The 17,480-nt window shown below is 49.0% G+C and overlaps 1 protein-coding gene across 11 annotated transcripts in view; it reads right to left on the bottom strand.

Moving 5' to 3' along the window:
- Positions 1 to 17,480, bottom strand: part of Nav2 (neuron navigator 2) — a 362,047-nt gene that overhangs the window by 62,626 nt on the left and 281,941 nt on the right. For all 11 annotated transcript variants that reach the window (XM_028880150.2, XM_028880151.2, XM_028880152.2 and 8 more), the window contains 3 exons: positions 12,426 to 12,564; positions 3,311 to 3,602; positions 1,339 to 2,041 (listed from right to left, as the gene is read on the bottom strand). In XM_028880150.2, coding sequence (XP_028735983.1) covers positions 1,339 to 2,041; positions 3,311 to 3,602; positions 12,426 to 12,564 — 1,134 coding nt within the window. The remainder of the gene's footprint in view (positions 1 to 1,338; positions 2,042 to 3,310; positions 3,603 to 12,425; positions 12,565 to 17,480) is intronic.

Raw genomic sequence — 17,480 nt, 5'->3', positions numbered from 1 at the left:
TGGATTCCATCCACCTTTATGTGGGATGCTCCTTCTGGGGTCTTCAGAAATCCCTGCTCAGCCTCAAATATGGGCTTGGGGGCTCATTTCTATTTTAACACCCTTCAACTTTCCATCCTGGGGCTGGTTATGACCCAGAAGGCAATGTGAGAGCTATACAACTGCCATTCAAAAATGGGCCAGTGGCCGAGCATGGTGGCACACTCCTTTAATCCCGGCACTGGGGAGGCAGAGGCAGGTAGAGCTCTGTGAGTTCAAGGCCAGCCTGGTGAGTTCCAGGACAGCCAGGACTAGGTAAAAAGGCCCTGTCTCAAAACAACAACAACCAAAAAACAAACAAACAAATAAATAAATCAAAGGGTCCAGTGAATGCATTAAAAGGACTGTTAAAGGACACCCTTCCCACAATAAGAATTTCCACCAAGTGCAGAGATGTGGGGAAGACATGCCTTCCAAAGGGATGTCAATTCCCCTCTGTGAGAAATTATTCTGTTTTTAGAGATTTACATAAAAGGAAAAGGAAGAGTGGGGCTAAAGAGATGGTTCCCTGAATAAACCCCTTCCAGCCAGGCAGGAGGACCAGAGTTTGGATGCTCAGAATTCATGTGAAGGATGGACAGGTGTGTGGTACCCACCTGCAATCAATCCCCAGACTAGCCCAGCTCTGGGTTCAGCAAGAGTCTCTACCTCAGTAATTAAAATGGACAGCGATCAAAGAAGACACTGACTTCAACTTCAGGCCTCCATGTGTTTGGGCACATGTGCACGTGACCACTCACACGTGAAATATGCTACACACACTTACATATATGTAACAGTATTTTAAAAAGCTAACATTTCAAATACTGTCCATGTGTTATAAAAGAACAGATGGTATTGAGATAAGAAAACAATACACCTGCATCCCGTGAGCTAAACTCTGGGTCTGAAAGTGTGCCGGGAACCCACCCTTACTGTCGCCGCTAACTTTCACTGGGTGCCTTCCATAGCCAAGCACAGCCAAAAGATGAACTTTAGTAGGAATGCTGAGGAAAGTCCCAGCAGCTCCAATGAACAGATGAGGGAACTGAGGCAGGGTTCAGAAAAGCAACTGGGGAGCTAATTAAAAGAGAGTCTGAGTCTGAACTCAGGAAACATGATTCTAGAACTTTCTGTCTCTCATCCCAGCATGGGAAGAATAACGCACAGACTGCAGACCTGCAGGTGAGAGCTGGCCTTGAATGCAGCCTTACCAAGAACTGAAGTGCCACAGGTTGCTTTACATCAAAGTCTATTAGCCCAGGGCGCCAGGCTACCTACTCTGGCCCCGCTTGGCACCACGCATTTCTACTTGCTTACCTGCGGAGCGTGGGAGAGGCCACATCTGAATACTTGGTCCCTGGCTGCAGAGTGGCCTGAGCTGAGCTGCACACTGGCTGGGTAGCTGGGTTTGCTTTCACGGAGTTACAGGAAGCCACGCTCTCGTTGTCTGAAGAGATGCCTTTCTCCTTGTCTGTCTGGTTGACGAGCCCTGGCAGAGAACTGCCCAGGGATGTTTTGGAGGGCTCCCTCAGCTTGGGCACTGGCAGGCCTGCGGACTTGCTGCTCATGTTAGAGTCGATGCTGCTGGTGCTGCATCGATTGCCTGCCCCATTCCGGCTGCTGGACTTGCTGGGCCTAGGCAGGCTCCGGTACTGTAAGTTCGTCCGGGAGCTGAGAGACAGGTACCCATCATCCTGGTTTGGGGCTCCATCCATGCTCGTCTTCCGACCAGTGGACCGACCAACAAGGGCGGATGACTTGGGGATTTTACCCAGTGTGGCAGACCTGCTGGTGATGGTGGCCCCGCTGGCCGTGATCATGGCCAGCCCAGCGGCAGAGCCACTCTGTTTCTTGAATCCAAAGCTGTTGGCATTGGCAGTGGGCGTCCTAGAGCTGCTGGGAAGGGTTTTCTTGGATTCGTCCCCACTGCTGCGGCCAGCATCCGATGGGGAGCGCTTGACCTGGGAGGCTTTGGGCGACAGCCTTCCCTTCTCAGACACCTTGGCATCATCTGTTTTTCCTAAGGGAGAAACCAGTGAGGTCAGATCAAGAACCCGACTCTGCTGGCTAGTGTGCTTAGGATGCAGACCCTTCTAAAGACTTTGATCACCCTGCTTCCTAAAGGAGAATAGTACCCTGAGGAGGTCAGGAGAGAGCGAGAGAGAGAGCTTTGCACAGTGATAATCTCGTTTGCTGCTGTCACTGAGGGCTTTTTTAGGAGGGGTCACTGATTTTACTCTTTTCCAAGCAGTCTATGCTGACCTAGAACAGAGAAAGCCAGGAAGTTGTTGGTAGATCCACAGGCACAAGAGACTGTGCCATACTTCGCCCTCTTGCCTCATGTCCATGACATTGACCCTGACATTTCCAGGGGACAGCGTACAGTATCCCAATATGGCCTTGAGGAGCTAGGACTAGTGTGTTAACTGGCTGATGAGTGGTGAAGCCAAATATTGAGCCAATTGGTACACAGTGAAAACAACCCGCACGGAACCACAGTCGGACTCGCATACACATTCCTCCTCAGCAAGAGTGAGGAAGGAAACCTTCAAGGAAGCTGTTGTGGGGGCTGGGAGAGCTGGCTCAGTCAGCACAGTGCTTGCAGTTGTGGTAGGGTATACTGATAACCCTAGTGCTGGGGAGGGGGGGGAGAGGAGAGAGGTGGAGATAGCTCACCAGCTAGCCTAGACTACTTGGTGATCTCCTGGCCAGTGAGAGACTCAAAAAAAAAAAAAAAAAAAAAAAGGTGGAGCTGGGCATAATGGTGCACACCTTCAATCCCAGCACTTGGGAGGAAGAAGCGGGAGGATCTTTGTGATTTTTGAGACCAGTCTCATCTACAAAATGAGTTTCAGGACAGCCAGAGGTAGACAGTGGGACCCTACCTCAAACAAACAACAAACAAACATAATAGGTAAATGAATGGATGGATGGATGGATGGATGGATGGATGGATGGATGGATGGATGGATAGATAGATAGATAGATAGATAGATAGATAGATAGATAGATAGATAGATAGATAGACAGATTATAGAACAAGAAAAAAGGTGAAAAGAGCAGATGATGATGTGGAGGAATGCACCTGAGGTTATCCTCTGGTGTCCTTATGCACACTCATACATGTACTGGCATACACACATTATTTGTGTGCATAATACCACACACACATGCTCAGGGACATTCATACACACCATAGAGATGGTCTGGCTGTGAGCAACACAGCAATCTGAAGAAGCCACTTGTAATGTCCCCACTGAAGTCATCATGATTTGGGCCTCCCACTCACCGGTCCCCGGTGTCTTCAGTGTGCCTGTGGGAGCTGATGGCTTTGTCCTCGGCATGGTGATACCCACTTCTGCTGTCATGCCTCGCCGCCACGAGCCTGTCTGCGAGATGACGGGATTCTTCTTGCCAGACACACTCTTATCCGACTCATCTGACATGTCTGAAGGGTTCCGCCGCCACTTGGAGCCCGGCTCCATCTTTACACCACTGTCGGAGCCCCCATCTGACTTCTTGATGTCCTCGCCAGACCACAGGGAATTCCTCTCCACCTGGGAGTGCTTCTCCGCGTCAGTCTGTGGACAGACACTCACTGAATCAGAGCTCACCCATGCAGGCCATGCCCATACAGGAACTGCCTAAGGACTTTCAAAACCTCAGACATCTGCTGCCTTGGTGAGAAAGTCACAGCATCTTCTAGTTTTATTCTTTTCAGGGAACAACTGATAGAGAAAGAAAAGAGTGAAGGGGCGGGGCAGAGCAGGCCAAGGGCCCCAGGAGGAGAGCGGGCAGAGCAGAGAGGAGGTGATGGGAAAGGGTCCACCAGCCCTGACTCTGAATCTCCACCGGCACCTGCCTGTCCCTTTGCTCCACATCTCCCTGTCAATCCTCTAGCAGGGAGATCTCTGCATCTAGTTTGGCAGACAGTCTAACACCCCGAGAGGGAACGGGCAAGCATGTGAACTCCACCGATCTGATCTGTGAAGCTCTCAGCTGGCAATAGCCACGATGCCCTCTCCCGCCCAGCTTTGTCTCTGAGCTTTGGATCCCCTCGATGCCGCAGTCCTCAGACAAGTAAGATAATTAGGCAACTTTCTTTGGAAGAGCCTGTCCTGCTGGCCATGAAGCCCGGGGAGAGATAGGCGTGTGTCGTTAATGAACTGCAAGGCTGAAGGACACAAAGGGAGCTGGAATGCTCTGGGGCCTCTGGGGCCTCTGGGGCCTCTGGGACCTCAGGCTGGGGGGAGGGTGTTGGAAGGGAGAAGTTTGTACAATAGGAAAGGGGAAGTCAGCAATGCTTTCGGGCTGACCACTTTGAGAAACAAGCCCCCTATATAGGCTGCTAGAGGGGGCCGTGCGGGCAAGGTGGGAAATGTCTGTGAACTGGGCAAGACCTGGCCTGAGGCACGCTGTGCAATAGGACAAATGCCTTCCTATAGAGGGCTGACAGGATGAAAGCTCAGTGTAGACCGGAAGAGGAAGATCAACCTCCTCTCTCTCCCCACCTGCCCCCTGATCCCCTGTGACTGCCACCCACTCATTGCAGACACACACACACACACACACACACACACACACACACACACACACACACGGAGCCTCAGCCACATACCAAGTACCAGAGACGGGTCATGAGCAGGGACAACTAAGACATACTCAGCCATGTGAGGGGCAGAGGGGAAGCTCAACCAAGGTTTGGGAACAAGCAAACGCACAGCTGCTACACACTTGAGGTATGGTACACCCGACAAGACAGTCCAGGCACAGGTTGGTTAAAGCCAGTCGGAAGGCACGCAATATTACCGTCATCTTAAAAATGATGATGTCATTTGAAAGATGAACACAAACTCAGTGACCCCAGCCCGTTTCCTTCCAGATCCTTCTGCACTCACTGAACTAAAGTGAACTTAATGCTCACTGTTGGCCACATGGGAGGTAGTGTCTTAGAAAATATCAGATCAGTCCCCTTCCTTCGTGGAATTGACGGTCATCAAAAGCAGCAGCGATGGAATACACAGACTTAAATACATGTACGGCTGTGAGATGCGATGGCCACCATGAGCCAGGGAAACTATCAGTACTGACAGTACTTCAGAGAATATTCAAAGCCTTTGCCTCATGGAGCTTACATGTGAGCACACCCTAACACAGATATGTTCTAAGACATCCCGAGGTTGTAGCACCTTTTTATAGACTTGACCACTGTGGCATTTGTTTTTCAATGTCCGTAGACCTCTTTCCCACAATCACATTGTAATGCAGTTAATAACAGTGACACTCAAACCTAAAGCTTACTGGACACTACCGCACATCAGGCACAAGTTAATATGCTTTTAAAAATAAGTGGCCCAGGGGCCTGTGAGACGGTTGGGAACCCACGTAAGGGTGGAAGACAATAGCTCCACAAAGCTGTCCTCTGAGATCCATGCACTCGTCGTGGTGTATGTACACACAGAGAAAAATAATGATTTTCTTTTTTTTTTTGAGGCAGAGTCTCACTATGTAGCCCTGGTTAGCCTCTCCATGAAGAACAGGCTTCGCTCAAACTCAAAGAGATTCACCTGCCTCTGCCTCCCAAGTGTGAGAATTATAAACATGTACTCACCGTGCCTGGCTACAATAAGAATATATTTTCTAATTATTTAGGAAACACATGCATGAGGCTGGGGGCATCGCTCAGCCGACTGAGTGCTTGCTTAGCATGCATGATGCCTGGGTTCCCCCAGTCCCTAACAGCATAGAGACCCAGAGAGGTGGCATGCTGTGATCTCAGCATTCTGGACACGGAGACAGAAGGACCAGAAATTCTAAGTCATCTTTGACTAGGGAGTTTGTGGCCAGCCTGGGCTCCATGAGACCCTCGTTGGGGGGGGGGGGGAGACAGGGAGAGAGACAGGGAGAAACAGAAAGAGAGAGACATACAGAGAGAATACAATTCATTATATTTCTCAGCAAAAACCCATGAGAAAATAACAGAATACTGAGATACTGAGTGGAAAAGAAACTTGCCCAAGCTCACACACTGAGGAAAGCATTGTGGGAATTCTACTTGTCCAATTGCCAAGCTCATAATTTAACCACTGTAGTACAGTGCAGTCCTTGACTATAATCCCAGAGATGCAACCTTCTGCATCCCTCGGGGTGCCTACTAAAAACACCCACACCTAGCAGACCCCCCCTTCTACAGGCAGTCTGGTTATCTCAAGCCCAGGCCTAGGGCAGCCTGGCCCCTGCGCCAGACCCTAGGACACACTCCAATTTCATCAATAATAGAGAGTGCACAAGTCCCCAACCTGGGGCCTTCTTTTCTCTGGTAGAACAGTGCTCCAATTATCACCCCTCCCCTAACTTGGTGCAGGGTGAGAGCTCTTCCAACCTCCTTCTGCACAGCTGGGTGTTTGTCTGGGACATCTTGACAGGTTTGCAATCACACATGCTTAGCAAATCCTTCTGGAGCCATGTGTAACCATGGGTGGTATCTCTTGGAAGTGGAAGTGGAAGGAGTCTGTTTCTCGGTTCCCAGAGCTTGCAATAGGAAGGCCAGCAGGTCAGCACACTGGTGGCACCACCTCCTTTTGAAACTTTGGATGTCTCCTTAGTCATCAACAGGCAAGAGGGAAGAGGGAAGATAAGCCAGGAGGGACCTTGGAGTGGAGGCCAGTGTTCCCAGAGGGGGAAGTCTGGCCCCAAAGGGGAAGGGCAATGGCTTCAGAGCCCAGTGGGCTTGAGTTCCAGCACTGGCTGCTGTCATTCACCGCTGTGTGAGACCTCGTGCTCCTTCCCATCTCTAAGACTGCTACACTGGGTGTCAGATGGGATTGAACAGAGCCCCAAACAGAGAGCTGATGGTGAACTTAAGAGCTAAGCATGGAAGAATTTCACAAACAGCGGCTCTCCTCACCAAACTCTCCAGCTCTGAGAATCCCAGCGTCCCGCTGTGTCTTTCTTTAGCATTTATCTCCTCCATGTCCTGCAGACCTAAAACAGAGTTTTAGCTGCCTGAGCCTCTAGATACTAAGTGCCCTGCAGGCTAAGATGCTGAGGGGGGCTTTAAGTTGGAGCCCCCCAAATATAAAGAATTACAGCAGCATCACCTGCCCCTTGTGTCCCCAGACACTGCGACCCTCAGATACTTTCAGCTCATCCTTTGAGGTTGGGTTGTCAATCACGTACACACCTTCCATGAAAGCACAGGTTTGCAGAGAACTAACTAGCCCGAAGTCAGAAGCAGTGGCTCCCCGGGAGGTAGACTGGGGAACCCGCCATCCTGATAGCCTGGCGTCCAGAGGACACCAGGACACATAGGACAGCAACCCTGGCCACATTACTCATAATTTTGTTGCCTTTAGAGGTAAAAAAAAATAAGTAAGTAAATAGACTGACAGAGAATTTTATTTTTTGCCCACTGTGAATTTTGTTTAAAAGCAACAACAAAACCAAAAAAACGAAGCGAATAAAACTTTAGGCATTGAAAATGAAAGAAAATCTTGGCACAGGCAGCTCACCACCCCAGCACCTGGATTAGTGCCTTTCACAAATTGTGGAAGACTCTGAGCAATCCAGGACTGACTGTATAAAGAATGCATGACAGGCTTAAGTGTGTTTGCTACAACCCTGTGCACCAACACGGTGCCCGAAGAACAAGATGCTGCAGAAAGGAAGGCAGATTGCTTTGGAGCTACAAGCCAAATACACAACAGCATGCTGCCCTTTGAATTACCATCACAGATACAAGAGGGAGACAGAGAAAGGCTGGCAAGGCGCAGAGAGAAAAGAGGGGCCTCTGAGCAGCTCACCGGCTCACACTCTGGGAGATGCATGTTCAGAGCTGGTATGCTGCGGACATACCCCAGGGCGCAGGTCTGCTGGCCATGATTTTGTGGACGAGAAGGCAGAGACTCTAGGAGTCGGTCTGACTGGATCATCCCAGGGTGTCACGGAGTGAAAAACTCAACCCCAGAGCACGTGACTTCAATGTCACCCTCCTCTCTGATGCCACAGTTGGCACTTGGACTCACCAGCTCTCCTAGAGGTGGTCATGCGGAGGGGCTCAGGTCTGACTCAGAGGACTTTGTCTCTCACACTGAGCCATGAGCACAGGGGCTCGGGGTACCCATAAACAGGCCATGAAGGCCTTGTGGGGCACCTTCAAAGCTCCTCAGTGTCTCAGTGGAAACAGTCCCCTCAGGGAAGCTTCACTCCCAGAGATCCATTGATCACACCTTCTCCATCTGCCTCCTCCTCTTTCCATCAGCACACGGGGTAGCTCCTTGTGTTTTCCAGAAAAGAAATTCCCTTCTCCTCAGATGGGAGGCCAGGCAGGCTGTGCTTCTTGTGGGAATACCAAGTCCTCTCTTGCCTCATGTGTCTTGCCTGGCGGGCTGTGCAGCCCACTCGCCCAGGGTAAAGCACTGTGTGACAAGATCCCCGAAGAGCGTACCAAGGAGTGGGAGGGTGCAGGCACATCTTCCAGACTCAATCCACTCAAAGAGGGGTAATGGCCCTTAGCATTCCTGACAGCCTGTGGGGGAGGAGGCGCAAGGCTGCCAGAATGTGGAGTCAAATATTTTGAGATGCTCCCTGGACAGGAACAAAGGGAATGTCACGAAAAGTCCATTTAAAAGCACCGTGACAATAGGCATGTCGGTAGCCAATGCTGTAGCCAGCATTTCTGCCACCCAGACCTACTTCGGCTCTCATTTTAATATTTTAAATTTGTGTAGGTTTGTAAGGGAGCAAATAACAGACTCAGTTAATAGTGAACCCTCATATCCCTTAAAAATTACTTCTGATCTTGATTAAGACCTCTGTGTAGTAGCCTTGAAACGTCACCCTGCGACATCCGTAAGAAGAAAGCAAAGTGCTGGTCAAAGAGGCAAGGCGTTGGCCTGCACCAAGTTCAGATGCATGTGTGCGGAAGCCATCTCATTTGGCATCAACGGGGTCTGCAGACTAACTTCTGCTGTGGGAAGGAGGCAGACAGGAGGGATTTCCAATTTGGTGTCCCAGATCGCCCTGATCACCCCATCATCTGCAGGGGTGCCACGGGGATTTGTGTACTTCCTATGGCCGGCCCACCCTCCAGGTGGCCACCCTCCTCCACTCCTCACCTCTGTATCTAAGGGCAGCCTAGAAGCTTGGTGGCTGTTGTCATGTGAATACAGAGTGAGCATCAGGAGAAAAGAGAAAAAGTGACACTGATACTTAGTATCCAGCAGGGACCGAGGCTGGCTGCGTGGCACTAACTTGTGTCTGGTCACCAGTGGGTGATCATTCTCAGGGAGTATGGCTTAGAGTTCGTTTTTTAAATACAATTATTTATTTAGGTGTAATATGAATGCTAGGAGTGTGTGTGTGAGTGTATGTGTGTATTGAGACAATGTTTCATATATCACATAGCCCAGGCTGACCTGAAACTATCTCACTCACTATAGTGTGTGTGTGTGTGTGTGTGTGTGTGTGTGTGTGTGTGTGAGCATACATGTGCTTGTGCCTACAGAGTCTAGAAGAAGGCATGGGATCCCCTGCAGTTAGAGTCACACAGGCAGTAAGAGCCTCCTACCGTGGTGCTCGAACTGAACTCGGGTCCTCTGCAAGAGCCACCTATGCTTTTAGCAACTGAGCTATTTCTCCAGCCCTTGTAAGTGGGATGTCCATGTGGTAACGCACAGAATCTCAAGTGCATTGCTTGAAAAATTCCAGAAAATCAGCATACTCACACAACTACCACTCGGGTCAGGATACAAAGTTTTTACCCCAAAATCTTGGTGCCCCTTCTTATTGTCTGGGTAACACCAACACCAACACACACACACACACACACACACACGCACGCACGCACGCACGCACGCACGCACGCACGCACGCCTACTGCAATTTCTGGCTAAAATAAGAGTGCAAGAAGTAACAGGTGACCCCAAAAGCAATGCCAAAACACTTGCCCAGGTGGTGTGCAGCTACGTCTCTGTAGGGTAGAAACAATCCCCACATTGCTAACACAGCTTTTCTTTACCCCTACCTCCCCGCAAAGAAGAGGCACCCTTGGAACAGAGGCTTCCAACACGGCCCCTACCTGTACAGAGAAAAAGACACTGAGGAGGAAGAGGCATGGGAGGGTAGGAGCGGGGAGAGGGACAGGGACATGCTGGTGTTTAGGGGGTGGTATTCCCAGACTTTCTCAGTAGCTCACCCAAAATATCAGCCCCCAAGTGATTAACCCAAGCCAGAAGTGCCACAGCTTGTGTTGGAGACAAGCCATGAGGATGAGACCATACTTCGCCTTCAGTAAAATAGCCTTACGGAGTGAAATCCCACCACTGAGAAATACAGTGAGCGCCAAAAGTTGAGTCCACAGAAATGGAGCTGTCTGTGTTTGAAATGTCAAATCCTAGAGTAGGGGAACTGGCTGCCAGCTACGGTGACACACTGCACACAGGTGACCTGTGTCAAATAGTTTGCTCCTGCAGAGACACAGCTTCTCGCCTTCAGGATCTAGGTACATGTTTTCATGTGCAACAATACAATTAAAAAAAAATTAAAATCAGGTATAGTGGTACAAACATGGATCTCTACTCTTAAGGCAGGAGCAGGAGGATTCTAGGACAACCTGGACCACATTAAAATTCTCAAAAACAAGCCAGGTGGTGGTGGCACACGCCTTTGATTCCAGCACTCGGGAGGCAGAGGCAGGCGGATCTCTGTGAGTTCGAGGCCAGCCTGGTCTCCAAAGGAAAGATGCAAAGCTACACAGAGAAACCCTGTCTCGAAAAAACAAAAACAAAAACAAAACAACAACAACAAAAAACCTCTCTCAAAAATAAACAAATGAACAAATACCAAACCAAAACCCTAAACAAACAACAAAAAAGGCAAACAAGAAAAGGGACCAGGGATGTAGCTCAGTGAGTAGAACAGTCTCCAGCATCCTCACAGCCCTAGGTTCAGCTCCCCAGTGCTGCATAAAGGAAGATGTGAGTCACACCTGTTATCCCAGCACTTGGGATGTGGAATGGGGATCAGAAGAACCTGTCTCTAAAAAATGGGATGCTATTTATAATAAGAGTGATTAGTGTAGGCAGAGCAATACACAATACACAATAGCAAGGGATGTGATCCACAGATGCCCCGACAGTTCCCAACCTCTGGCTGGGACATACTGACTTCCCAATATAACGTTCTGAACCTTTGTTTTACTCCCTCGAGATCAGACCAGTGCTCACAGACAGCAATGGCTCATGTGGCAGAGAGGATTCACACCGGGGGAGCGAACAGCCCTTTGCTTACTATCTGAAAATTTCAGTGTGTGTGTGCACTTATGCAAGGCTCAGTGTGTGAACATGTGTGAACACACATGTGAAGGCCAGAGGACACCCTTGAGAACTCATTCCTCAAGTGTTGCCTGCCATTTTTCTAAAATAGGGTTTCTCATAATTGGGACCTTCCTATGGAGGTTAGGCTGCCTGGTCAATGAGCCCCAGGGATCCACCTGTCCCTGCCTCTGCAGCATTGGGAGTTCACATGGCCACCACCACACCCAGATTTGTTTTTTAATGTGGTTTCTGGGTATTGATCTCAGGTCCTCAGGCTTGCATTTTATCAACTGAGTTCTCTCTCCATTCTCTGCTTGTTTGTTTAAAAACACACTGAAACTGAGGTCCAGGGAGGGAACAGGGTCTCTTCTCTGTTATGAATGATGCATGCATGGGAAACCCCCAGCTGGCTGGGCCAGGGTATCCCACTCGTGCAGGGAACCATGCTGGCATGTTGGGCAGATGCAGTGGCAGGCTGACGGGTGACCCACTCCATGCGGGCATGGCGGTGGGTACACATTCACAACCCAAACGCCATGTAATTTATTTTAGAGAGACAGAGAGAGGATAGGAAGGAGAGAGAAGGGAAAAAGAGAAAGAAGGAAAGAGAGGGGGTGCATTCCTTGTGGGAGTAGGGGAGGGGGAAAGAGAGGGAGAGGGAGAGGGAGAGAGAAGAAGAAGAAGAAGAAGAAGAAGAAGAAGAAGAAGAAGGAGAAGGAGAAGGAGAAGGAGAAGGAGAAGGAGAAGGAGAAGGAGAAGAAGAAGAAGAAAGAGAAGGAGGAAGGAGGAGGAGGGGGGAAGGAGGAGTGGGGGAGAGGAGTTTTTTCCGTCAGGACACAGGGCGGCGCCAAGGGGTGGGATTTCAAGGGGCGGATCAGAATATTAACACTCACACCACAACAGTAAGGGTTCAAGGCTGCTTTGCCATCTGTATCGCTGACTACCTGGCCTCCATTTCCTGCAGAGAGGAGACACAGACTAGATGCCAGAGGCTGATCCTCCTCTCATTAGCCTGGGAATTCCGATCACCACAAGCCGGGGCTAGCAGGGACACTGGAGGAGCCTGGGAAGACCCATGCTGTTCCTTACCTGCACATCCAGGTTTCTCCGGGAGGAGGCAGGTGTGTTGGCATAGGAGCTGATGGATGAGCTGGTATTGATGTCATCCGTGCTGAGGTTGTCTATGGTGTCGCTGATGCCGCTGCTGACGGAGCTGCTGTCATCCCAGCTGGCAAGACAAAGACATCCTGAGCAACAGAACTTCCCAACCTTCTAGAGCAGCCTGGTCTAGAAAAGGCCCAGCCTGTGACCTAGTGTCTCCCAGAGGCCTCCTGCTAAGATGGGGCTCAGCTACCAGGGAACCTGAATAAAAGGACTGGTCCCACTTCTCCAGGGGCTGCAGACCTTGGGGAGCAGGGCGGGAGAGCTGCTGTGTGAGTTCCTAGACACCTCCCTAGAACAAATGTCTGAGGAAGGAGAGTGAAAGTATCACCAGAGACCAGCCCATCCTATCAGTAGCTCTGCCTTCACAATACCCCAGGGTACATACAGAGCATGGCTCTTCCCTCCCAAACTTCTGATAGGGAAAGGTCAAGATCCTTCCTGCTCAAGACCAGTCTCCTGGCAATGATCCTCCATCCTTGGTTCCCAGTCACTGTCTCCCACCTCCCAACACCATCATACTTAACCCAGCCCCTGACCTTACCACTGCCCTTTGCAAAATACATCCATCCACGTGCAGCTCTGTGCAGCATGTCCCCTTGGGCTCTGCCTGCACTCTGTGACTTCCTCAACTCACCCTCCCATGGCAGCCTGAGTGACCTTCTGCATGTCATTGGGTCTGGTCCTCCCTTCCTTAATGTCTCCTCCAGCTGTCACTGCTCCTCTCCCCTCCCCCAGGTGTGGCTGGTGTCCCTCTCCAATCCCATCTTGCAGACCTGTCTTCGTTGTGCACTTGGCTCTGACCACATGGACGTCTGTCCTTTCTAAGCCAGGACTGTTTTCCTTCACAAGGCTTTCATTGGCTCCTTATCTTTTAGGTCTCGGTGGCAATGTCACCTCTTCAGAAAGGCCATCCCATTACCTATCAAGCCATCATGTTCTATTACCCCAATATGATATATTTTTCTTATTTGTTTGTGGGATGGTAGGTATACAGCCAAGTGCTCAGTGAGTACCTGCTGAATTGAAACATGGGTGAATTCCATAAAGTAGGATGCCAATGTTAGTGTGACACTGTTCTATTTGAGCTGGTGACAATGGTATTATTATTTCTCCATTGTACAGCTAGAGAAACTGAGGCTGTGTACAAGGTCAGCTCGAGAGATCGGGATCCTGGGTCAGAATCCAGTCATTCGGACATCGCTGTGGCAACATACAGCTTCCCATGACATCCTCTACACGCACCAAATACGACATGGTTCATGTTCCCAGGAGGTCAAGAACCTAGTTCAAGGTCACACAAAGCAGGAAGAAGACCCATACTCAGGCAATGACTTAATCAGGTTACTGTCCCATGTGACTTTCCATGGTGACTGCTGCTAAAGACCTTGAAGAGGGGCGCCAGGAAGCCTTCAAAGTATTGGGTGGCTGAAATTTTAAAAAGCTGAGAGAGCCTTTCTACACACACACACACACACACACACACACACACACACACCTCAAAAGAAGTTGTAGTTCGTTACACTAGCTTGGAAGGCATCTGCCTCTACATGCCGAGTAGGTCTGCTGACCAGGGAAGAGGAAGGGGCTTAGTTAGGTCCAGTTGCTCAGCATGCCCATCGGGCTTTCCAAAGTCAGCCTGGAACGTAGCACAGAATGTAGAACTATGAAGTTGATGTGCGTAGTAGAGGGGATAGAGACTAAGAGCAAGGGCTCCATGGACACAATGGGTGGGAGGGATGAACGGTTCTTTGGTATGGCTGGTGCACCTGACCATGTCAGAATATACCCAGGGCAGTGTGAGGACCACACTCTCTGTTCCTGCTCAAAGCGAGTGCGTAGGCTTGTTATTTGGTAAACATGCTCACTAACCAGCTATCAGGGAACTGTAATTTGTAAGTGACTCCAGACATGTAACTGAGAGTCAGACAGGAAGAATGTGGAAAGCAACATGTCAGCTAAGCAGGAAAGACATCAGTGGAGGCAGTCAAGCAGTGAGGAAATCGGTACAGGGAAACCTGGACAGGGAGGCGGAGTCTAACTCAAATTGGGCAATCAATACTGAAACAAGTTATGAGAAGCGATTAAGGTTAGGACTTGAAAGAAATCCAGAAGTTGTAGCTGGGTGGTGGTGGCGGCGGCGCATGCCTTTAATCCCAGAGACCGGTGGATCTCTGGAGTTGGAGGCCAGCCTGTTCTACAGATCGAGTCCCAGAATAACCAGGGCTATAAAGAAATCCTGTCTTGAACAACAAAACAAAACGAAAATCCAAAAGTTGTATATTTACTACAGAATAAGGAGATGGGATTTTGAGTATGAAATCCTGGGGACCAATGATTCAGAGGGATCCACTTCCACTTGGGAATAGAATGGCCATTCTTAAGTGGGATTCGGCCACACCTGGGTTCTAGCCTCAAATCTGACAAAGAAAAACTGTCTAATAGTTAGGAGCCCACTGGAGATGACAAGAGTTGGGAGAATGTGATTTTTAAAGCTTAGAGAGAACAGTAAGCCACAGTGTGAACACATGAAGTTTAGAAAGCCCTGTGAGCTGGTCTAATCTCTAATCATTTATGCACTTGAGAGAACACACAGGCACATTTGAGCACATTACAAACCACCCTTGGGATTCATATCTTTAAGAAATTTATTTATAGCTGGGTGGCAGTAGCCCACACCTTTAATCCCAGCACGCTGGGAGGCAGAGATAGGCGGGTCTCTGTGAGTTCGAGGGTAGCCTGATCTACAGAGCAAGTTCCAAAACAACCACAGCCAAACAGAGAAACCCTGTCTTGAAAACCAGGGCACGGGGGTGGGGGGGTGGGGGGTAGAGGGGTGGGAGGGGAGGATTTATTTATGCCAGGCTGGTGGCACATGCCCTTTATCTTAACACTTAGGAGGCAGAGGCAAGTAGAGCTGAGTTTGAGGCCAGCCTGATTTATATAGCAAGTTCTAGGACAGCCAGGATTACACAGAGAAATTCTGTCTTGAAAAACCATTATACATATTTGTTTATTTATTTATCTGATGTGTATCAGTGTTTAGCCTGCATGTAAGTCTTCACAGTGTATGTGTGTGTGTGTGTGTGTGTGTGTGTGTGTGTGTGTGTGTGTGTGTGTGTGTGCCTGGTGCCCACAAAGGGCAGAAAAGAGCGTTGGCTGCCCCTTGGAACTGGAGTTACAGACAGTTGTGAGCCACCAGGTAGGTGATGGGAATGAATACCCAGAGTCCTCTGGAAAATCTCTCCAGCCCCAGCTTCACAGTTTTAATTGATGTGAGATTAAGATGAAAGATTTAAAAACTAGAGTAAGATTACAAAAAGAATTGAGGGACTGGAGAGATGGCTCAACAGTTAAGAACACTGGCTGCTCTTGCAGAGGATTGGGGTTCCACTCCCAGCACCCATATGGTAGCTCACAACTGTCTGTAAGGACAGATCTGGGGCATCTGGCCTCCCTGGGCACTGCATAGGCATGGTGTACTTGCATACATGCAGGCAAAATATCCATACACATAAAGTAACAATAAGAAAAGAATTGAAACATCCATGATAATATCTTACTTAACAACTGAAGTTAACATAATTTATTTGCTCTCAAGAGTTAAATGCTTAGAAAGACCTCGCTTATTCCAGTGTTATCTGTCTTATTGGAAGCAGGTGAATTCAAGTTATAAACGTATTTTAAAATGTCTAAGAGTTTTAATAATTTAACTTTGCAAATAGGACCGTGTAGGTAAATTTGATCAGCCAAGTCTAAATTAACAAGGTCCCAATCCGCAAGTAGAAATTATATTTTTGTAAAAAGGTTTTTAAAATTTATGTTTATGTGCATGAGTCTTTAGCTTACAAGTATATATATGTGCCACCTGTGTGCCTGGTACCAAGAGGCCAGAAGAGGGTGTCAAACCCTCTGGAACTGGAGTTACAGGTGGCTATAAATCACTATGCCAGTGCTGAGAACACAAACCCAGCACCAGCAGGATCTTCTGCACCAGCAGCCAGTGACCATAACCACTTAGATATCACTTTAACCCCGAAATAATCTCAATTTACACAGAAATATTTGACTTAGATATCAGTCTTGTAAGGAAATCCAGGTTTAAACACCAAAACTTAAGTTTATCAAGTATTAAACTGCATGAACTCTAAGAGGCTGCTTGCTGCACAAAGATCATCTTCTAATGTTAACACGTTTCTGTCAAGGCCGATTTGGAGACCTGAGTGGTAGCTCAGCTGGCTGAGTGCTTATCTGGCTTGCACAAAGCCCTGGGTTTGATCCCCAGTGTCATATAAACAGAGCCTGGTGGCACATACCTATAATCCTAGCGCTGAGGAGACGGAGGCAGGAAGTTCAAGACTTGGTCTACAAATCGAGTTCTGGGACAGCCAGAGCTGTTACACAGAGAAACCCTGTCCCAAAAAAACAAAAAACAAACAAACAAAAAAAAAAAGAAGTTCAAGACTACTCCACACAAACTAAACTCAAGGCAACCCAAGGCAACGTGAGACCCTCTGGGTTTGGTGGATGTTGTTGGGGCTGGTTGTTTGTTTCAGGAAGTTTTGTTTTCTGAATAATTTTCATACAAACGAGCGCCCTCTGGCTCCTCAGTGGCTTCTCTGGCGTCCCCTTTGCTCTGTGTTTCAAGGCTTTCAAAAGCAGTATTTTCACAAACAGTCTCCCAGTTGCCTCCTGCAGGTGGGATTTCCATAACCTGGCCTGCTCCTGGGCTCCTTCTCCCCCACCCCTTCCCTTTTCTCATCCCCTGGAGCGGGTTCCATGCAGTGGTGAGTTGCCTGACAAGGGAACTGAACTACTCAGGTCCTCTGTTAGTGCAGCAAGTGCTTTTAAGGGCTAAGCCATCTCTCCAGCTCCTCCTCTTAATTTTTTAAAAATTACACGTATTATTATTGTTGTTGTTGTTATTGTGTGTGTGTGTAGGTGCCACAGTGCACGTGTGGAGGTCAGAGGACAACTGGAAGG

The sequence above is a fragment of the Peromyscus leucopus genome, chromosome 1 (genome assembly GCF_004664715.2).
Source record: "Peromyscus leucopus breed LL Stock chromosome 1, UCI_PerLeu_2.1, whole genome shotgun sequence".
Taxonomy (NCBI): Eukaryota; Metazoa; Chordata; class Mammalia; order Rodentia; family Cricetidae; genus Peromyscus; species Peromyscus leucopus.
The sequence above is the reverse complement of the archived record's forward strand: the minus strand, read 5'-3'. Positions and strand labels throughout refer to the sequence as shown.